The 22,789-nt window shown below is 44.0% G+C and overlaps 1 protein-coding gene across 1 annotated transcript in view; it reads right to left on the bottom strand.

Annotated features, from left to right (window-relative positions):
* Positions 1-642: 642 nt before the first annotated feature.
* prr36b (proline rich 36b) overlaps positions 643-22,789 on the bottom strand; it is a 35,635-nt gene continuing 13,488 nt past the window's right edge. Inside the window, exons 2-5 of the mRNA XM_085351370.1 lie at positions 18,910-19,650; positions 18,455-18,533; positions 6,781-7,001; positions 643-5,100 (exon numbers count right to left, since the gene is read on the bottom strand). Of these exons, the coding sequence (XP_085207496.1) occupies positions 1,778-5,100; positions 6,781-7,001; positions 18,455-18,533; positions 18,910-19,543 (4,257 nt within the window). The 5' untranslated portion in view covers positions 19,544-19,650 and the 3' untranslated portion in view covers positions 643-1,777. The remainder of the gene's footprint in view (positions 5,101-6,780; positions 7,002-18,454; positions 18,534-18,909; positions 19,651-22,789) is intronic.

The following is a 22,789-nucleotide window of genomic DNA, read 5'->3' as shown; positions in this document are numbered from 1 at the left end:
CTTTTCGGTGGGGCTTCTGTGCCAAGTCAGAGCTGTAAGCCTGACGTGAACATATTAAGGTCATATTAAGGAAAAGTATATTTTGAGGTTATTATACAGCTCTAGGAGTAGAAAACTATCTGAAACAGAGTATTTAGAATGCTTCTACTGACCATACTTAATACTGTGGCCATGTTTAATGTGAACATCCACCAGTGTGTGACAGTGTGTATGTGACGGAAAATCATAATAGATCCATTTAAATGTTTTTGAGGTGTGACAAATGCGTCTCTCACAGAACAGCTTTGTTTGTTTACAAGAACCTTAAGTGAGAGAGAGTGTCAGAGAGAGAGAGTGCGCTGAACATTGTGTTGGCAGATCTGAAAAGTTGACAAAGGTGTAAGCGTGCTGAAGATCTTGGATCGCCTTTTTACTTTGACCAAAATTCCATCTAGACAACACCATTGAACAATGGCCACATCACTTCCTGTTTAACAGCAGTTCCCATGGCGAAGAATAAGAGACGCCACTTGGGAAATACTGTTGCATAAACACACACACACACACACACACACACACACACACAAACACAAACACAAGGAGACGAGTTCAGACATGCTCGGATCCATAGGGAAAAAAGGAAACAGGAACAAAAATGCCTTGCAATGATGTTTTAATGGAATTTTGAAAGATAACCTAATGTGAACCATTCATTTCTGAACATCATGTCTAGTGTAGAATTGTTGCAAATTTCCAGGTAGTACAGAGTCTTTGTTAATTAAACATGCAATATACTGTTGAAATAGTAAACCAAACGCCCACTATGAAAAGGTTTCAGAGAGTGTAAAGCTGTGATGTGGAGCTTATGTAGCGTCTCATCACGAATAAAAAGGCTAGCCGTTAGTCTCTTCTTGGAACACAAATGATCTGCTAACTGAGGCTCGAAGCTTGAAGCCACTTAACCAAACGCCTGAAACACATACCGTACGTGACTGCACGTTATATACCTTAACAACCTATGCAAAGAGCAGTAGAACCTCTTGAAGCACACATTAAAAGCGTCACCAACTGCAATCTATTGACCGCCCCCCCCGCACACACACCTACTTCAACTAATCCGTAACGGCAAAATGAAACCTGCTGTGTTAATATCTAGCCTTTATTTTGATAGCTAAAAGTCTTGAAAGCAGAAGACAAACAAATAAAAGAAAAAAGCGACTATCGCTATGGTGCTGTTGAACATGGAGTGTGTGTACACAGGGAAGGGGAGGACCAGGTTTTAACAGAAACCAAAACAAAACAAAAAAACCCCAAAAAATAAGCAAATACAAAACAACAACAAAAATCATTGACATTTGATTGGTAAAAACAGTAGGATAAATACACAATGAGTCCATATTATTCCGTCTGTGTGTTGTCTTTTTTTTTTCCTTTTCCTTTTTTCGGTTTAAAAGCTCAGTCACATTGGACCAATCAGTCAATACCCCATCAGGGGCTACAGAATAAGCAGGGTTACTTAAAAAGAACATCCTACTAGAAAAATGGAGTTAAGCCATACACTCATAACCGTGACCATAACAGTATGAAAGAGGGAGGCTTCATTTAAAAATTGCTACAGTCATTTTTTTTCCTTCTCCTTTGTTCATTTTTTTAAAATCTTTTTTCCTACAATCTTGCTCTCCTTTTTTTTTCTTCTTCTAACCATCTAACCCAATTGGAGAGAAAACAAAAGAAGAAAACAGGTAAAAGGGGGAGGGTTGCAGGGAAAAGGTGCATTCCGGGGGGTAACAGGAGGGACTTATACGTTACCTGCCAGAAAACTATCAGTCTTATCAGATATGGTAGAGTAGTAGGATGCCTGGTTGTCGCCGGTGCCTCCAGATTCCTCGGCCTCGACTGGATCGATGTCCTTCAGCTGGTCTGCTGCAATCTTCCCTCCCAGCATGTAGTGGTGGTCATCTAGACTGGGATGGTTGTCCTCCGGGTGACCCAAAGGCATCAGATCCACAGATCTGCCCAGCAGGTCCTCTGCAAGGGCAGAGGTGGCAGCTGGTGGCAGCGTCAGCTCCTTGATGAGGGAGGGGTCTTTGGCCTCCTCTGGCAGCTGCTCCTCATTTTCCAAGGAGAAGATTCCAGGGCTCTTCCCGCAGCTCTCAGCCATGGAGTGGGCGTTGGAGTTGGATGTAGTGCAGTCGAAGCCGTAAGACGCTACAGAATTGGCTGACTGAGGGGTGGCCCCGCCCCCATCCTCCTCACCCTCCCCAGCTGGTGTGTCCCCAGCCTCTTCGTCCTCCTCGAGAGCGGGCAGGCTACACGTCTGAGGAGGACTCTCAAACCCGGCACTTTCATCTACCATCATGGGTGCTTCAGGGTCATTTATTTGCATCTCCCCTTCTGTATCGCTGGCCTCGTCTCCCGAGGTGGAAGGGGAAGAAGGGGCGGATGCAGGAGCAGTTGGGGGTCCGGTGCCCAGGACCTCGTCGGCGGGGAGCGTCTCGGCTTCCTCCTCTTCTCCGTCGCCTTTTTCTAAGTGAATACCGAGATCCTGCTCCATGTCAGGCTGAACCGAAGCAGGCACTGGGGTCTGCTGCTTGTCAGAGCGGGACTCGACTCCAGAGCTGCTGTCATAGTCACGGAGTTCCTCTGGTGTGCTTGTCTCGCTGCTGCTCTGGGCTGCCAGAGCCGTGCCGCTTAGAGTGCTGGACTGGGACATGCCTACAGGTGGGGCAGCAAGTAGGGTGGGAGCCTCTGCAAGAACTGAGCCCTTCGTCTCCTCATATGATGACTGATGAAGGTTGGTTTCTTGCTCCATCTCAGGAGCAAAGGATGGGGCGCTGACGTCCAAACATGCCTGGGCAGGAGACTGGGTGGGCGCTTCAGACTCAGCAGCACCGTGGTCGGACACAGGGCTGGAGGAGGAGACGGAGAGCAGTGAGGCTGGCTGAGCCCAGGTATCACAGAAGGGGTTGGTCTGGCCCCAGGAGGATGCAGGGATGGAGGGCGGAGGACCCGATTGATTGAGGTTATCTAAATGTGCCTCCTCATTAAAGTCATCCTCATTCTCACAGCTCTCCATCACTCCTTCACTGCGCATTTCCACGTCTTCATCCTCTTCCTCATCTTGCCCTTGCTCCTGGAAAACTTTATGGTGTTCGTCTACCCTCTCAGAGCTCAAATCCATATCGTCCACCCGCTCATCCTCATCATCCTCGTCCTCTTCTTCATTGGCTAGGGTTTCCACATTGGGAGAACCCATGAGGTTACCATCTCCCTCAGAACCACGGAGGCTAGTGTCAACCAGGGCATCTGAACTCTGGGTGCCCTCTAGAATTGCGGTATGCTGGGTGCTACTAAGGTCTGAGACCCCCTGCTGTCGGCTGCTGGTGCAGCTGCTCACATCCTCGGAGTCCATCCCAGACAGCAAGTCGTCACCGTGCCACCCTGTTGAACCTCCAAAGGCAGAGGAGCGCACTTGGAAGTCGTCAGAGGGCTGAGACGTGCTCATGTCAGTGATCAAAGACGAAGGCTGATAGCCCAGTCTCCTTTGTTCTTCATCATCATCATCCTCTTCCTCATCATCATCCTCGTTGATTTCCTCATCAGCCTTTTCCACGGCCTCCTCCTTTTCATGAGGAGAGATCAGGCCTCTGGGGCTGAAATCATCCAGAGGGGAGGCACCCAATAAGTGAGGTTGCACTGTGTTATTAAAGGCCTCGGGAGCTGCGGGGGTATGCATAAACAAGTTTTCCTTCTCTTCTTCTTCCTGCTCTTCGTCCTCTTCCTCCTCTTGTGTCTCCTGAGCCTCAAACTGCTGGCACTGTTCCTCTTCTCTCTGGAAGTTCATCATACTGCTTGGGCTTTGGTTTATGTTCCAGGGATCAGAGTGGACATGGGTGCCCAGGAGAGAGTAGGCATTCTGTTGGTCTCTGACAGGAGAAGCAGGGCCTTGTGGGGAACAAGGAGGAGACATGACTGTAGTACCCAGGGAGTCGTTGGCAGGCTCCTCAAATTTGAAAGGATCTATCTGTGCAGGGAGCTGAACACCACACACTGCTTCATGGACCGGTTCTGCCTCCTCCTCTGCTGGTGGGTCAGACAGGAGATCTACAGATGCCTCGGGGGATGGTTCTTCTTCTTGATGTGAAATTAGTTCTTGTACAGGTTCTGGTGTTGGTTCTCTTATGGGCTCTGGTGAAGGTTCCCTGACAGGCTCTGGAGTAAGTTCTCTTACAGGTTCTGGTGTAGGTTCCCTTGCAGGTTCTGGTGTGGGTTCCCTAACAGGTTCTGGTGTGGGTTCTCTTGCAGGTTCTGGTGTAGGTTCCCTGACAGGCTCTGGTGTGGGTTCTCTTGCAGGTTCTGGTGTAGGTTCCCTGACAGGCTCTGGTGTGGGTTCTCTTACAGATACTGGAGTGGGTTCCCTAACAGGCTCTGGTGTGGGTTCTCTTGCAGGTTCTAGTGTAGGTTCCCTGACAGGCTCTGGTGTGGGTTCTCTTACAGATACTGGAGTGGATTCCCTGACAGGCTCTGGTGTGGGTTCTCTTGCAGGTTCTGGTGTAGGTTCCCTGGCGGGTTCTGGTATGGATTCCCGTGCGGGTTCTAGTTTTGGTTCACAAACTGATTCAGCCACTGGTGCACAGACTAGTTCTGGTTCTGGTGTGAGCTCTGCTGATTTTTCTTCAGGAGTTGTAATGGATGGCTCCACAGCTAGTTCTGCAGGAGGCTCTGGTTGTTCTGGCACAGCAATAACAGCTGCTGTGGCAGCAATCGCTGCTGCAGCAGCTACAGCTGCGGCAACTTCCTTTTCAGGTTCAGCGGCTGTGGCAGCTTTAGGGGCGCGTTTAACAGGAGTTGGTGTGCTGCTTCCCACAGTTTTCTTGGGGCTGGAGGTCTTGGTTTTGGAGCCAGGAGTCTTAGCTGGTGTAGGCTTGCTTTCTTGTGTTTTGGGGCGGTTAGGTGTTTTGGTGTCTGCTGGCTTGTTAGTAGCAGGCTTTTTGGCAGTGACCTCTGATTTTGAAGCGGACTTGGAAGTCTCGGATTTTGCCGACTTCGTTGTAGAAGAAGGGCGAGTAAGGGGGGAGTCTGCAGGCTTTTTGGCTGCTGGCGTGGAGGGTTTGGTGACATCTAGAAAAAACGCACAAAAGCACACAAGGGGTGGTTTAACAATGTGATATTGTAGAAAATTAAAACACATCATTGATGATTAAACCCACAGTGTAATGTTTAACACATTTGCATAATGTACAGTCAAGACCCAGAAGAAAAAACCTTAGAAGGGTTGTGTCAGGAAGAATATCCCCTATAAAAATCTGCTAAATCAAACAGGTGGATCCATCTGCTATGGCAACCCCTTGTAAACAGGAAGCAGACAAACAACGTTTTATTGATCCCTTCAAAGTCACCACTGAGTTTTCTGTAGTTAACACTGTAATCAGGCCAAATATATGGAATATAAAATTGAAATTAATTAATTTATTCATTTATTGTGAGATCTCAGACCCATAAAACACATATCAGTCTTACACATAATTATAACATACTAGAGCGGGCAGACATAAACACATTTTATGTTTTAATGTTTTATTTTTACATCCATCTGAGGAAATGATGTGATCACTTTACTTTGGACAACACTTCACTCCTGTTTTTAAAGTTCAGCCACTGCTCACCAGCCTGTTTTGTCACAGGAGGGCAGACTGTACAGGTTGCTGTGACGAGTATCAGTGTCTCTGATCCTGTTTCAAAGCCAGAATTCAATGTCTTGTTTTGCTCTAGAGTTCTGCTGGAGGGCCACTCTAACCAGACTGGTGCTGCTTGGAGTCTGTCCACAGGATGAGGAATATTTTGCAGTGGCCGCTCCATTCCTGATAATTACAGTCTGTACGGTACAATTTACTTATTTATTTAAGACTAAGAAGTGTGACGCCTTTCATGTGCATGCATATGTGTGTAGTTAAAATGTACTCCTACAGTACTTCTCTATCTCCACTCCATGATATGTTAACAGATGATCTCCTACCACTCTTACACCGATGACATCCAGCTGTACCTTCGATTTAAAACCTGGTGATCAGACTTGTGGATGCCTAAAGTGGCAGTGACAATGTCATGCATTTGACCCAAAACATGAATGAAGTCTTAATATTCAGCTCTGCTACTGCTCCAAAACCTCTTTGTCTTTGGTTTAAAAGGCACAGCTGCCAGTGGTGGGCTGACAGCTGATGCTAACAGTAGTTGTATTGTTCATTTTCTCTTTGTGGTTATTTATTTTCCCTTTTGTCCCAGTAACACAGACAAAGACCTTTAACACACCGTCCCTGAATAAACACTCATTCAGAAGTCCATTTTCCCAGCGCACAGCAGGGAAACACAGGTGTTACTAATGACGTTAATTAACGCTCATCTGTATTTAGTGCAGAGCTTTTATCAAAACGATTATTCACCCCTGTGTTTACCTACTAGTGCATGGAAAACGTTTGTCAGAAACATCATCTCGACTCTTGTTTTGTTACAGGTAGTCCTATTTCCTCTGCAGCTGGTGCAAAATGCGACGAGCAGGCTTCTGTACAGACTAGCACCCCATCACAACTTTTCCAGATCTGCTTTTTCATTCATTTATTTATTTATTTTTAATCAAGGGGTGTCAGTTGTTAGCCCAAAACTATGGAAGTACCCATCATCCAGAGCTTTATTCATCACTGGCATCTTAAAAACATCTTTTTCTTTTGTGTTACTAGTCATAATACTTGCTATTAATTGGTATCAAATGCTATTGTGTTTCTTTTCTCATTTCTTTTTCCTTACCTTTTTTCACAAGGGTTGTGGTTTTGGATGTTTGAGATGGAGGTTTGCCACCAGAGGGGGTAGTGGAGGTTGGTTTGGGGGTAGCCGGCTTGGCGGCGGCAGAGGGAGTTTTAGGAGTGGCAGGTTTGGTTGTAGCAGGGGAGCTCTTGGCGTTGCTGCTAGTAGGTGGCCGAGATGAGCCCGTGGCAGGACGAGGGGATGAAGTTGTGCCGGTTGTAGGCCTGAAGAGACATAACAGAGAAGAAGGGTTAGCAAATACTAAGCTGCACTACACAATATGTCCAAATCACGAATGAGACCGACAGTGAAATGAATTTAACAGACAGTGAATCCCCTGGTTACAGAACTCAGGGAATGGAGATTAACTGAAAGTGACTCAAGCATTTGAGTTTTTAAAGTCACCCACATCTTGGGGCAAACATCAAGTCTCACCCTGACTGTGTGCTGATCAACCCTGTGCTCCGAGTGCTTCAGAACGGCTCTGACAGCGAGCAAGAGCTTGACATGTCAGCAGCAGACACTTCTACTGCTAAAGGGTACTTAAGAAAGAGCACACACAAGCAACAATGCTTGCATAGCTCACAACACTAACATTAAACATACATAATATTAATAATGAAAGCAATATATAATGGCTGATTTGCAATCTTTCTAGACAACAAAGGCTAGCCATCTATTTTAAAAATGAAGTGCAGAGTAGTGCAAACATCTTCTGTAATAATAAATTAAAGCATGTGCAAATAGCCAACGCACTGACCTGATTAGCTGTTGCAGCAACGCTAAATTCAATGAGTCAACGGGTTCACATAAGGTAGACACCTATTGAGACTTACCTCTTAAGGACAGGAGGGTAGACATGAATGATTCAGAGGTGCCTGAGTACTGATTTAAAAGCCTTTACATTAGTTCCCTGTCAGTTTTTGTAAGGATTTTCAAAAGGCACACTAGTAATGCACCATCAGGGCAGCCCCTGAGGTGCTTTGGCACAAATTCATTTCATTTGTTTTTTTTTTTTTTATAGATGCAGGACAAAAACTTTGGAGCAGTCAGAAAACACGTGACACCAACCTAAAAGTGCCAATTAACCCTCTCCAGGCAGACGTTGCAGATTTGCAACAGTTAAGAACTAACAACCTGATTACCCCACATACATATTTTATGAGTTTCTTTTACTCAGAAGTACCACTGGACTAGTATGAAAGCAAACTTTGACTCCAAGTCCATGACAAACTCCTCCAGGGACAATCAAGTTGTTGAAGGTGAGTCAGAGCGGCCCCAGAGAGGCACACTGACCCCAGTTGATCCCTCCTTGCCCACTTCCCTCCTCACATGGGGGTGATTCTTTGGGGCAGCGTGCGTCAGCTCTGCCTGCTCTGGCTCTCCTGGCCTAGATGCTGGCTCCTATGTCACGTCTGAGCGAAGTAACCTACATCTAGTAGTCCTGACAGGGCTGTGGTGTGCAGTCTCTCGGGCCCACGCTACACTAACTGCCTGTTTCTAAATAAAGAATTGAGTTAATACTGGCAGAAAGAGAACAGGCAGCGGGAGGGAGGTGGAGGGAGAGTGAAGATGCCTGGGACCATGTTAATCTTTAATACTGAAAGGAGAACAAATATAACTCTTCCAAATCCAGCAGCACCAGCACCACCCCTCCCCTCAGCTGGAAGCACGGGCTATGTTAAAGGCACGCTCACTTCATAAAGGCGAGGAAGTAGCGTGTGCTATTCACAGCCTGGCAAATGTACGGGAATACAGTGTGGCAACATGAAATGAGAGTGAAAACCTGATAAGGGTGTGGTGAACTCAGAGGTTTAAAGAAGCTTTTGCAGTTGATTCACATCATGCAAGCTCTGGGGCAGTGAAGGTGTGTTACTAATAGTGAGGCTGCTGGATCATGTCAGGATCGTGCTGATCATTCTGAGCTGTGATTCATTGTTTTAGCATGTCTGACGCCGACTGTTTTCTGCTAAATCTGGGAGTTAATGTTGCTCACGTTCTAGTGCGTTTGCTGTGAATTTTGCTATGGAGGCAGCGTAAAAGCCACATCTCAACTGTAAAATCCCGCCTTAGTGAGTAAGATACTAAGATTTTAAGCTCTCAAATTTAGAATCTGTTCTTCAGGACAAAAAAAAGATGATGTCTGAATTAGAGAGTGAAAGATGGGAATTACAGGGAAAAGAGAATGGGGAGAATTAAGAGATAGAGACTGGCATTAGAGATGAAGTATGCTAATGGGATATTCAGAGGGAGCATTCATAGTAATCTGCCTGATAAAAGGAATGTGGATAATCCAAAAAGGCAGGAGGACTTTAAAGAGCGCTGGAAATTAACCAGGTCACTGAAAAAGAAGGAGGCGCGACGGAGATGGAGACAGAGACAGTGAAGGAGATTTCTGTTGAGTTGTAATGCGTATCTACTGGCTCTCAGTCCAATTTACTTGGATCAGTATTTCTTTACTTGTGTTTATGTTCTTTTGTTCTTGCACTGGTTTTGATTATTTATTACCATGATTTCCTTCCTCATTGTTAAACATGGCCGTCTCCACATCCACAGTATTGTAAGACTCCATCTCACAGTAGAATTAGATCTTGTGTGTTCCAAGATTAGTTTACCACAACTTGGCTTGTGGTGACGAAGCCTAAACACGGTGATGTTTGCTTCTGTAATTAAGCTCTCTTGTCAGCCAAATGACTGAGAAGACTGCAGGACTCATTGTAGTCTTTAAATGATGCGCCTACATTTAACTCAAAGGGCAGCTTGTGCTAAGGGAAAGAAGCTTTGTTTATTGTTCTCATCCCACCACAGGCCTCGCTCAGAGAAACACTATAAATTGGGGCTAAAGCAAATTGTTCAACGCGACACCGAGAAATGGACCGAAGCTGAAAAATCAGATGACTCTCATTGCTACAGGCGCGCTGTAAAATATACTTAAAGACGCCCGAGGATCACTGACGACACTTCAGCTGAGAAAGGATTGCTGTGTGCAAAAACATGGCTGCCTGCTGGTGGTGCTTTGTTGCGATCCAACGGGATTCGGGGCTATGATTTAAATAATGAGATCGACAAAAGGGGGAGGCAAATGAGTAATCAGGAGCAAAGCAGCCGTGCAGGCAGACATCTTCCCTGCAGCACAGACGGCCATCTACGTTGGAGACGAGCTTCCTTCTCCAAAGACAAGCAGATAAATTAAAGTATGATGCTGTGATAATTAAAGAGGCAAGATAACCCCTCCATTAAATGAACCTGATCAGAGCTCTGCTCCTTAGAGCGCTTGTTCCTTTAATAAGGTGTTTTTATTTAAGACAAAGGTTGCAGTAGGGTAGCCCTAAGCAATGCAGGTGTCACACTGCTCTGCAGCAGGAAATGAGCACCTTGAGGCTCCATGATTCATAACCTGGATGAAATTTCATCTAAACCTTATCTAAATGTGAATCAAAGAGAATGATCACTGCAGGCAGGGTACTACACTTCAGTTTATGTGAGGGATGTGTGCGACTTCTCGGCATACTTAGTTGGTTAAATGAAAGCACAGGATCAGATACATGTCAGATCTAACATGTTATCCAGTCACTCGCCACTACTCACTGCTGCAGCTCTCACACACTCTGAGGGGAAGTTACAAACGAGTAAGGTGGAAGCTAACACAGACGACAGCTTGATGGTTCTGCAGTACTTTGATCCACGGATCAGCTGTTGTACTTCACGCAGGCTGCGTCAGAGCAAAGTGCCGTATAAGCACTTGACAAAAGTATTCTGCGCTCACGTGTGGATGTGCTAGCTGTAAATGATTTATGCACGCTTCAAAGTGCCACACATCTTGTCTTGTGTTGACAGTGTTTAACACGTCTGTTAGATTTTGCTCAATTCTGGTGGATTTCTATTTTCTTACTAGACTAGTTTCCTCTTGTTTAACCCTTTATCACAGAAGTATCATACAGGACATCTGGCCTCATTTTATAACTCAGGCTGAAAAAAAATGCTACTTTGATACCCCAACAATCCTGTAAAGCTCAGCTTCTCCCCAAACAGTTTTTTTCTACCTTAAACAGTAACGGCATTAAAGTCATTTATAGAGCGCTCGTAAAATGGGCCAACTGCCAGAACCATGATAAATACAGGCTGGGTTAAATGGAAACATCTCCAGTGGTTGACCTGTTTAACCAGGATGCAGGGTGGATAAAAACATATCACCTCTCTAGTCTTTGAAATGTTTGACTAAAAACTGCAGTGTTTGAAGAACTGCCACATGTCTTTATCATGAGTGGAACACCCACAAACAAGTCTGCCTCACATTCAATCATACTCTGTCCCTCCCTCCGATTACTAAATCCATTTAGTAATTGGCTCTGCGGCTGCTCCCTAATAACATCATGGCAGCGGGACTCTGCTTCGTGGAGTGGTTGGCCACACCCGTGGCACGGGGGAAGATTTACAGCCTGCGCTGTGCGTTGTTTGTCTTCATATCGGACTGCTGAACACTGTGTGGCACGAGCTGCTGCTTACCACACAAACCGGTGTTGGACCGTTACATCAGCAGTAATTTGTTAGATGACGAGGAGGGCTGCATTCATTCCCCTCCAATAAAAATTTATCATCCCCGAGGGACCATCAGCGAGGAAAACACCATGACTAATGTGGGAACATGGGCAGCTGAGTGGGCAGCATAAAGGTGATGAAAAAAAAGACCCTGATAGCTCAAAGGCTACCACATCTACTTCTCTGAGTGCATTTATATAGCACTGAATGCCCTTGATCTGTCCTCTGATTTCCAACAGGGCAATTTCTTTCCTTTTGCTTCAAGCAGAGTTAACCTCTGCTCCTTCCTCCTTTCTCCACCTCTGTGCCTCTTTCTCAAACACTAATTTGCTGCATGTAGAGCCCTAACACGACAAGCATCTCTGGCAGCAGTGACGGGAGCTCATCAGTGACGTATGCGATCGCGAAGCATCCATACTCCACCGCCACCATTTTTGTCTTCACTACGCCACAGCTAGAGACGGCAGAGCAAGCAGGAGAACCCGGCTCGGCGTCACGTGACCGTGTACTACGTGTCCAGCGCGCGCGCGTACGACTCCCTTCCCCCCACCTTTAAGTCCACATCATACACAGCAATATATCGGCAAATGAACACATGCTCTGCATTCTAATGACATGCTGTTTCTCCAGTGCAATCATCCGTGCACACACAAAAGCACCTATAAGGGGAATGCACAGTGTGCTGCAGTCTCCTATTGGGCGGTTTTCATGCTAGACACCAGCACTCAAGTCTCAATGCAAAACAAGAGAAAGGCAAGAAATTGGTAAATATTCATGCACACAACCTAGGACATATGCTACTAGCACACACACTGCTGCATGTGTAGGTAATATAATGTTCAAAGATCCAACAGTGATTTCCACTTCCTGTGTTTTGACACAAATATTTTCCCTCACATGCTACATGCTGTATGCAATCAGCATCAAACAGCAGGTGCACATATAACACGTACACACAATTTAATGAGTGTCCAGACACAAGACCTTTATGAAAAACAGAGACATGCACATACTATAAAGTGAGCAGGTAGCTATACTCATGCACATTGCAAACATGCTTAACAAGTTTAAGCTTGATGCTGGTGATGTACTGCTGACACAACAGGCTTCATCTTCATTGACAAAGCCATCTTTCTGGTAACTTTAAGAGTGCGATTACGAGGTTAAAGAGAACGGAAAGGATGAGTTACAAGAAAGAGTCCCTGCTGTGTTTAATGTAACTCAATTTTGCAAAAAAACAAAAAAACAACCCCAAACCCTCCAGCTCAATAGAGAAGTGGCCTCAAATTACATAGATTGATGTCACTCTGTGAACCAGCATTTGCTGTTTGTCTGATAAGTGAAATCTGCTTTGGATGGAATTAAATCAACTGAGTAACACTGCATAAATTGAGAGCCCCAATGTGTTTGAGTGTGTGTGCGGCAGCAACAGGAGGAGAGTGCGTCTGATGTGGCAGTTAATGTGTCTGTTGAGCTCTCCCCCACTCTGCCGATGGTAGGCCTGAATTACGGAGTGAGTGAGGTAGGAAAAGGGCAAAATCTAATTAAAGCTGAAATTTATGGCCCTGTCAAAGCACATCACATTTACTAAAGCAGACATGCACATACACACACTTAACAAAGCATGCCCACAAGGGTACAAGGGGCTGTCAGAAGAGCCAATCGTGACTAATAGTTATACTTCTCTCATGGGGATTCATGGAGATTTACTGCAGGAGGAGGCTTCTCTGGACTACACATCCAATGCATGAGCACATGCACCAATAGCACTGAATATCGCATCTTATAGATGCCTATAATTACAACCTCAGCTCAGTCTTTTGAACAAAGTGTTCACGTTACCTACTCAGGCTATTAGCTAAAGATTTAGCTTGGCATGCTTACAAATAATAATGATAATAATAATAATGATAATAATAACAGAGAATGTGTTAAGAATTCAATGTAAAACATGGATTGACATGAAGTCACGCTGGATAATAAATGGATTTCACCCTGCCAGCTCTGCGGTACAAAGCCTTTGTAATGACTGATGGAGGCGAAGTGGGAACAGAGCAGCCTTTAAATGTCTGAAATGGCAAATCTGGCCTCAAACCGTGACATGGTTGATGTGTGTGGAGGTGGGGCGGTTAGCTAATAATGCTGTGCTGGATTAATGTAACAATATCCACCCTCTATAATGCTAATTGTGTGACACAGACTGAACAGCGGATGTCTGCACGAGCACTATGGTTGACAGGAAAGAGTGAAACGGGTGAGTTTATTTCCACTTCCAATCTCTAGCAGTGAGTCATTGGTAACCTTACTTTTACAAAGCAACGAATTAGCACTTAGCTGACCTGAGTGTACCTGAGATATCAGCTTAACAGATGCATTTTTAAAATTTCTTTCAACTGGAACAGGAGGCTAATAACAACGATTAGCTAACCTGTTACTAAATTCAAGCAAAATTCAATTTTAGAAAAGCGGAAAAAAAACATTTTAGCCATTGGATGAAATTTTAAAAAGTAAAGAAGAGGCGGGATACGTGCAACTGTGTTGCGAGTCTTGATAATAAATCGCAGAGGTGGGACCAAGTCATTGTTTTGCAAGTCTCAAGTAAGTCTCAAGTCTTTATCCTCAAGTCTCAAGTCAAGTCTCAAGTAATGTCAGGCAAGTCAGAGTCGAGTCTCAAGTCACTGGTGTAAAAGTCCGAGTCAAGTCACAAGTCTGAAACTTTGAATTTCAAGTCCTTTCGAGTCTTTAAAAAAAGAAAAGAAAAAATAATGTTGCAGTTATGCTAAATGTAAATATTAGACCATGTAATTTTAAAATCTGTGTTTTTCTCAACACATGACAAAATAGTGAACTTAGAAAATATACACAAATTGTGAAATTGCACCTCTTTAAAATGCAGCTCAATTAAACCTAGCTCCAAGAATAATTTTCACCGACAGTTCTGAGATAAGCTGCATGTCATTCTTGGATGCGGTTGTAGGACCAGCTTTAAAATCGCATGACAAAAATATCATACACATTAAAAAAAACTGTATCACCAACGTAGCCTGGACAACATTTGCTAGTTAGATGAAGTCAGCTATCTCATCTTAGCATATTTATATGCATATTTATAATCATACGGTTCTTGGAGTGAGCGCATACGATCATGAAGTTTAGTAACTTCAGGTCACTGCAACAAGCCCAGGTACAGTTTACCGACGGATGGGTGCAGGACCTTGAAATGCACCGTGTAGAAAGTAAAGACCATCGTACGTATCATAAGTTTACCAGTCTCACAAATCGTCGTCATAAATACACATTCCTTAACCGTTTATTAATAGGACCTTTGAGCTCAACGGTAATTAATTAGTAGTGGAAATAATTTCTGGTACCCATCACAGAAATGTAGCAGTGACAATAATATTGTATGCTGTAATCGTACTGGGCAATTAGTGATACAAAACAACTGTTTTATCCTGTGAATAAAAGTATATGTTTTTGTCAATGTACCATAATAACAGAAGCGAAACGCAATATTGTGTCAGGACAATTCACTATTTATGCACAATAAATAAAGGAGCATAGCGCGACAATTTCTGTTCAGCGCCAGACTTGCTTGTAACCTATATCACTAATTATGTTATGAAAATGACGTATTAACTACTAAAAAACACTGACCTTCGTGTAAATGCTTGGAGCAGACTAACCTGTGAGCTGGAGGGTTCTGGGACGTTATATTTGATCTTTGAATGGCTGCGATCCAGGCCATCCGTCGCGTCTTTGTTACTTCGGAAACATGGCTCGAACAATTTCTCTTCAACGACGTAATCCGATAACAACCGATCTCTTTACTCGTCGGCTTCTCGTGGCTGTCATGCGACCGGCTATTGCAGTTAATAATACAACGGCTTCTTGACATTTTTGTGTTTCTTTTTATCGCTGTATAACTGATTTTAATTGAAAGCCTGCGTGCGCTAGTACCGCTTGCCACGAGTTCCCAGAATCCTTTGCGGTTCTACCCGTGAATGACGTCACATTTTCAATCTCTATATAATATGCATGTTAAATTTTATATTTGGGGTAAAATATCAAGTCTTTTCAAGTAAACCGGTTCAAGTCCAATTCAAGTCCCAAGTCATTGGTGTAAAAGTCCAAGTCAAGTCACAAGTCTTAGAACATTTTTTCAAGTCAAGTCTAAAGTCATAAAATTAATGACTCGAGTCTGACTCGAGTCCAAGTCATGTGACTCGAGTCCACACCTCTGATAAATCGTTCGCCCATAGTTTGGGCACTTTACAGTGTCCCAGCTAGCAACACACAATCCCACAAAGACAATAATCTGAGAAGGATCGGGCAGTGTAAGCGAGTAAATAAAAATCATCCAGCATCTAATAATCATCAGTCAGTGCCCAATAATTAATAAATGTTAAATTCATAGTTAATTCGCTTTTACTATTACCAATCAATAAATTCTATATAATGTTATGTTTGGTGCCCAATAAAAGGAGGGAACGACAAGATTCGGATTACTTTGGGACATATAACATTGTCTGTGCTGTGTATTGATATACTCTGTGTTTGTTGTTGGTTTGTGATAAAGGTTTCATTATTCATCAGTGAGCCTGACCTCACACCCAGGCCACGAAACACTAGCTGGTTAGTCAAAGCTGCTGGCGTGTTAGAGATACCCACAAGGCGTTAGTCCTGTGATCAGTGTGTCAATTTACTGTTTATTATTCATGGGGTATATAGAGTGTTACAGATTTCTAAAGCTAATGTAAAATTATTATTACATGTTTTAAAGTGTTATGTGATGCACAACTAAAACACCTGCGAGTGAGTTTCATCTGCATAGATAAATTGCTGATTAAACACTGGTAATGAACTAACTACTGAATACAGCCCTAACCCTGATAGTGCTCATGTGTGTTTAATGGTTTTATATTTACAAGGAGTGGAGACTGATGCACAATGGTGGGACGTGACGGAGCCGGTCGGTATAACAGAAATGAAATCATCAGAGCAGTTCATAAACACTGCACATGAGTATTGTGCACCGCAATATAGATTATCAAAGTGCCCTTGTGTAACTCGTTTTAATAAGATGTTTGTACATCAACCATTGCATAAAGCTGTAATCTGAGTGTAATCTCCTCAATCCAACTGTTACCTGTGGCACAGGGAGAGTGAGAGAATGGACGGGGGTGGGGGTGGGGAGGATCTAAAACACTTTGCGGGTCAGGTGGGAGAAAGTGGTTGGCAAACCAGTGTGTGCTGGGAAGGAAAATGTTAGTATAGTGAATAGTATTAATACAATATATAACATACTGTCAGTGATTTAACAGGGGAGCTAGCTACAAACAAAATCGAGCTTTCCTCGGTCATATAAGGACCATCTTCGGGAGCGGGTATAGCTCACCGTAAGGCTATTATGGCTCTGCACTTTCTCCCAGCTTTCTTGTCTTCCCTCTGCTGTCCAATATAAAGAAAAGGCTTTAAAAAGGCTGTCTTCCATTCTGTTACAGCAGCAGATGTGTGTCTGAAAAGCATTTTTAATGTCAGCAATTATGATATTTGACTGTTTATAATTCCTTAATTTGCTATTGAAGAAACGTAATAAAGAGGTTTATCTGGATCATTCAGGTAAGGAAATCCAATGAAGTTGATTCTGTTCATCTGGATGTTGAGTGAACAGACCCTTCTGCTGTTGAGGAAGCAGCTTAGCTGGTCTTTCTTGTTATTAACCTTTCTAAATATACTGTTACCGCCGTCATGTTAGCACAAAGTTGCAAAAAGCAGTGGGCTAGCTTAGCCTAGCCTAAAGAATATGAGAAAGAAACATCTAACCCCGACCTGATCTAATGCTTTCTAAGCCCACTAAGCACTTTGTGTCTAGTTTGAACTCTTTTAAGATGCTATTTTTGGACACTTGCTTTTTGGGTGGATTAAAAACATGTTATAACAAGATACTGTAATTAGTGAACTTCAGAGGAGTTAGTGGCCAAGAATGGTTATTACCTCTAAACTGAGCTAGGCTAGCTATTTACTTCCTTTTAATTTGATATCTTTCCAATTTACTATTTTCTGAAATGTCCAACTTTTAGCATCTTCCTGTGAATGCTTACATGGTCAATCTCTCAGAGGCTATTTGTTTACTCCAAATAGTGCAATCTCTTTGAGATGGTGTTTCGAACTCAACAATGGGTCTACACACAGACATACCAACAAGATGACATAACACGACAGGGAAAAAAAGGAGGCTTTGCATGAACAAAACAAACAAAGTCAAAGACGAGGCAGAAGGATCAGCTATTCAAAGAGCAGCTTGAGTCCCAAAGGCTCCTCTGCCCAATCATGATCATCGCGGCGTCAGACAAAGGCCTCCTTCAGCCTCCTCGCTTGGTCTGTTGCCAAGTCACCTCAGGATTCGGCACCATGCATACAGCGTGACTCAGGTGAGGAACACATGTTGATCTGATTTCCACATAAACATAGTGTCACAGCACACACTGCCACACAGAAAGAGCGCAAAAATAAATAAATAAATAAATAAATAAATAAAAAAACACCCCCAGAAAAATATCTTGTTCTTCGTTTCATCTTCCCAACGCTCATCCTCCTCTCTCTAAATCCCTCCCCAAACTTGTTTTATTAATAATGCTGTATAATGATGAAAGCCTGCAAGGCATTACTCTAAGGCTTGTTCTGACATTGCCTCGTTGCTGGCCTACTTATGCCCGGCCCCTGTGAGCCTGTATGTGGGGGACCATTGTCCCCGATTCCCCCAGGGTGCTCTTTCTTAAACAGCGCCCTCTTTGAACCTGTAGCCAAGTGAAAGCCTTTTGAACTAACTGCTTCTCACTTGGCACTGAAGAGATTTGTAGTGCTTAGCTCAGTCCCTGCAACTCTTATCAGTTTGGTCATATAGTTGCATTTGCAGCTGTTCTGAAGCAAATTTTGAAATTTGGTAGCAGTTTTCAAAAGGAAGAAAAGAACACTGAACATTTTTGCCTGGAGGAGTCTGCGTCTGCGTTATAGATAGCAGCCTGTGCTATCTACAAACGCACAGAAAGTATCTTTGTGTGTGCTTGTATGTGTAAACAGATTCACACACTTGAGCACGGCTGAGGCTTCAATCCAACGCAAATGTCACACCTACCTGGTTGTCTTGGAAACGGGGGGCTTATCAGGTTTGGGTGAGGCAACAGAGCCGGGCTTGGTGGAGGCAGGCTTGGGAGCTGGAGACAGGACAGGAGAGCAGAGGAGGGGAAAAAAGCAAAAAAAAGAAAAAGAAAAAGACAGCAGTGTAAAACAATAAGAACATTATTATATGCTGTAGTAAAGAAGTTTATAATAATAATAATTTTCCTCAGATATAGGTCAGGCAGACAGCTTTTATCCAGTGTGTCACAAGGATCTAGGGCAAAAACATTTATAGTTTAGCAGGAGTCACTGTAGCATGTCTAATATGTGAGCTGAATTCATCTGACGAGCAGCTATATGCATATCATCACATTACAATGAGCACTCCTCATTAGAGCTTTGAAAACATTTGCTAGAATGCTAGAATTATATTTGTCTTTTCACGCTGATCTTGATGACATTTTCACCAACCTGGGGGCTTTTTAGCTGCTGCTGCTGCAGCGGTATTGGATTTGACACCATTAGCATTTGTGGATGGGGTCTTTTTGGCTGCTGTCGTTCCGGTGGTTGACTTTGCGCCGTTGGTGGCAGGAGCGGCCCCTGTGGCTTTCTTCTCAGACACTTTAGCCAATGTTTTGGAGGCTGGGGCGCCGGCAGTTCCTGTTGGTTTTTTCGACGAAGCTGAGGTCAGGGTGCTCTTTTTGTCCGCTGCAGGCGTGGTCTTCTTAGCAACACCGTTGGTCTGAGGTTTGGACACACCATTTGCGACGCGGCTCTGCGATGTGTTGGGCCGTGAGCCGGTTGCAGCCTTGCTTTGAGTGGTGTTGCCGGGTTTCGTCTTGGTCGCGGTCTTGTTGGTACTCTTGGCTTTGGGGTCTCCCGAGGTCTTGTTGTTGGTCTTGGCAGCTGGGGTTTCCTTGGCCTGGTCTCCCTGTGGTTTTTCCTGATCTCCTTCACCCCCCAGCTGCTGTGGCATCACCTCTGCCACCCCGCTGGCTGCCTGATTGGGCTCCTGGTCCCCGGGTGGTGCGCCATCATTCACGGGATTGGATTCCAATGTTTCCATTGGCTCCAGCGCTGCCGTGGCAACCCCATCCGGCTTCATCTCCCCTCGAATGGCCGTGGTCTGACACTGCAAGGCAGGGCTGACTGGGGTAAGTTGCGCGGGACGGCCACAGGTCAAGATGCGTTCTGCAGATGTTAAGGGTTAGTCTGGAAGGAGAGAATACACAGAGAAGCTCAGTTAGTCAGCAGCAAGACCAGACATGAAAAGCTCTCGCTGCTATCAATAGATGGAGGCCCAGGAATGTTGGTACCCTCAGGAATCAGATAAAGGATAAGCTTATATCTTCTAAGAGCTTCAGCACCACACATTCAGAAATACTTTTACATAAGTATCAGAGAGGTGGAATAAAACTGTAAATGTGCAGAAATAGAACAGTATGTCTCATTAAAGTATATAAGGGGGGACTAAACTTCTACAGAATATGAAAAACAGACAAAATTAGTACCAACTAATAGCAAAATGTGCATGAAGTCTCAGGAGTTATAGAGGGAAGGACAGAACAACATGTTTACTGCAGAAACAACACATTCTACTAATAGCCTTCATTCATTTCAAAGGCAGCTGCACTGCAGTTGCAAACGGTCCCCTCTGTGGCACGAAAAAGCTCAGTGACACACTTGGCCAGTGTTGCTGTGATGGTTTTTTCTTACTGCAAAAGACATCAAAGTCACTAGTGTGGAAGACTAGTTTTCTAGGATAGTACATTTAAGGGAGTGCAAAAAAAAGTTTATCATGCAGATTTGCATGCACACACACAAATGTACAAGCCACCTGCAATAAATGTTAGGACAGTCAGCTTTTATAATGGAGGAGAAAAGTCAACACAGCCTGCTTCCCGCTACCGGGCTAAAATGGTTATAAAAAGAAAAGTAGCACGAGGTGGGAGAAAGACTTGGATGTGTTTGCTAACTGGGTCAAGGCAAGTACAATAAACCCAATAAGCCCAAAGGCAGGCGGCAGTTTGACTGATGGTATGCAAACAGAGCAGTCTAAGACATAAATGAACATGAAGCATATGAGGCCTGAAAAAGGTCACAATCTACAATAAAATAGGTCCACATATCTAGTTTTTCCCCTGCTACTTTTGCAGGGATGGATCAGCAGAAAAGGACAGACCTTCACAAGTTTAAGAGCGGGGTGGGTTGGGAAAAGCAGGAAACTGGCCTGCTGAAGTTTACAAACAGAGCAAGGAGCCGGCTGCGAGGAAGGCTAAGCAGTGAGACAAACGCTTAGGCAATACAGAGGCCGGCCCAGAGGAAGAGGCTTGGCCTGTAGAGCATGGGAACAGAAAGAGAAGGTGGGAGAGAGAAAGGGAGAAAAGAGATGGGGAGAAAAGAAAAAAAACGCAAGACAAAATGAGATCACTATTGGCTTATGTTTGCTGGTATGACGTTAGGACCCAGACATCAGTAGTCATCCCAGTTTCCACTGATCTAAACTTGTATGCGCACACTCACTCTCCTATTTCGAGACGAGAGGACAGACTTCATCTTTATGCCGATGGCTTCCTGGAACAATTCCCTCACTCACTTCATATTTCCTTCCCTCATCTTCGGTCATCCACTACTCATCCCCTAAACTCAATCTCAAATGTCAAAAGGCCTTCTTTCTTTCTCTATTGATCCTTCCTTTCTCCCAACCATACCCCCCATCCACCCACTCCCCTTCAATTTCCTTCCTCCCCCCCAACTGCTCCCTCTCTCCCTCCATCCCCTCTGTTCTCTGTTTGGTTTTGCACAGATGGCCGGAGCAGCTGAGCAAGGCCAGAGGGGGAAGGAGAAAAGGATCCGTGTATCCCAAACAACACATAAGAACAGATACACACAGCTAGTGCAACAGGCCACTGCTCAAAACAAGCAAACAGGCTGAGAGGGAGCTGACGGGTAGCTGCTGGGAGGGACTCATGGTCACAGGAAGGTTTTTAAATGCCACGAAATGTGGGTGGTTGGTCACAGATTTTACCAGAAGGGCAGGGTGGGTGATGAACAGGGAACGGAGCAAGGTCTGAAGCAAAAGATTTGGGTTTCATCATCTGCACTTGTCTTATTCAACATTTTAGGAAAAACCCTAATCTGCTTTTTTTGCCTAAGATTAGATTTTAGGGATGATTCATAAAAGTGGATGTGGATGTGCAGTATTCAAATGCCAGGCTAAGAGTTTTTGGGTTTTTTTTGCAAAGCTGACAGAGCAGACTGGCTGCAAGATCCAGTTAGATAGTCAGAGTTATGCTACATGGCGGTTGGGGGGTCAAGCCATGAACAACATATTTGCAAACGTGTGCAATAAACTTGTGATCTTGTTGCCTCTGAAATGGTTGCTTTGAAGACGGGGACCAGGCCTGTAACCACTCATAGTTGGCTTCCATCTTCAAAGTGACTTTGGTACGTCAAGATGGCAATAAGACAACAAAAAGACAGAAAAGCCAGTCTGCTATCAGTTTACAATTGAACGGAGTCAAGCGGACACAATCTGTTTGCAATAATATGGTGATAACTGTGTTAAATCAGCAAAAATTGCAAATCCTTTCTCATCTGCATATACAATCTTTCTCATTTAAAACTTTTATTCAGACTCCAGCAAGAACTCTATAGATTTGAAACAGAAATCCCACCACAAATAGAGTCTGCATAAAAAATATATGTGCTTGGCAACCTTGCTTTATAGTCAGTGTACAACACAACAAGTTGGCAACCAGTTTCCAGTTGTTCCGCTCATAGCCACAGACTGTGCCAAAACAGATTGCAATATGTTGTTAATATGTCTGTGTTAATAATTAAGTCAGGTGACCGGTGGAATTTCCTTACAACCAAAAGTGGTATTAGGGGCGTCGAACTGTAAACTTCTGGGCACCTAACATCTATTTTTTTGAAGAAACAACCATCTGATGTTATTTATTCTAAATCCTGCTCCACCAGGTGAAAAGTTTTCTATAGCAATATAACGTGTGGGGCTAAGAGTAGCAAGACAATACACTTTGCACTGAACACTTCCACATTTTGTTCAACAACAAAACAAAACCTCATTCAAGTTTTCCCACTTCTAACCTTGGGCAGTTCCTTTGTTAACAGAAAGCCATGTGATCAGCTTTGTATATCTAGAGTTTCATTACCCAAACGTCAAGGCTTCATTTCAGAGTTAAGTCCATGAGTAAGTACAGAGCTAAAGTAGTCACAGCTAGTTTAGATATATCTGACAAAACAACCAGACATATCAAAGACAAGTGAATGTTTAAGTCTTCAGGTAATGACACCAGGTTCATTATTAAATTGTTATATGAGAGCAGTT

This window comes from Diplotaxodon limnothrissa, linkage group LG4 (genome assembly GCF_057381915.1).
Source record: "Diplotaxodon limnothrissa isolate DT_005_m linkage group LG4, D_limnothrissa_male_GT1.1, whole genome shotgun sequence".
Lineage (NCBI taxonomy): Eukaryota > Metazoa > Chordata > Actinopteri > Cichliformes > Cichlidae > Diplotaxodon > Diplotaxodon limnothrissa.
The sequence above is the reverse complement of the archived record's forward strand: the minus strand, read 5'-3'. Positions and strand labels throughout refer to the sequence as shown.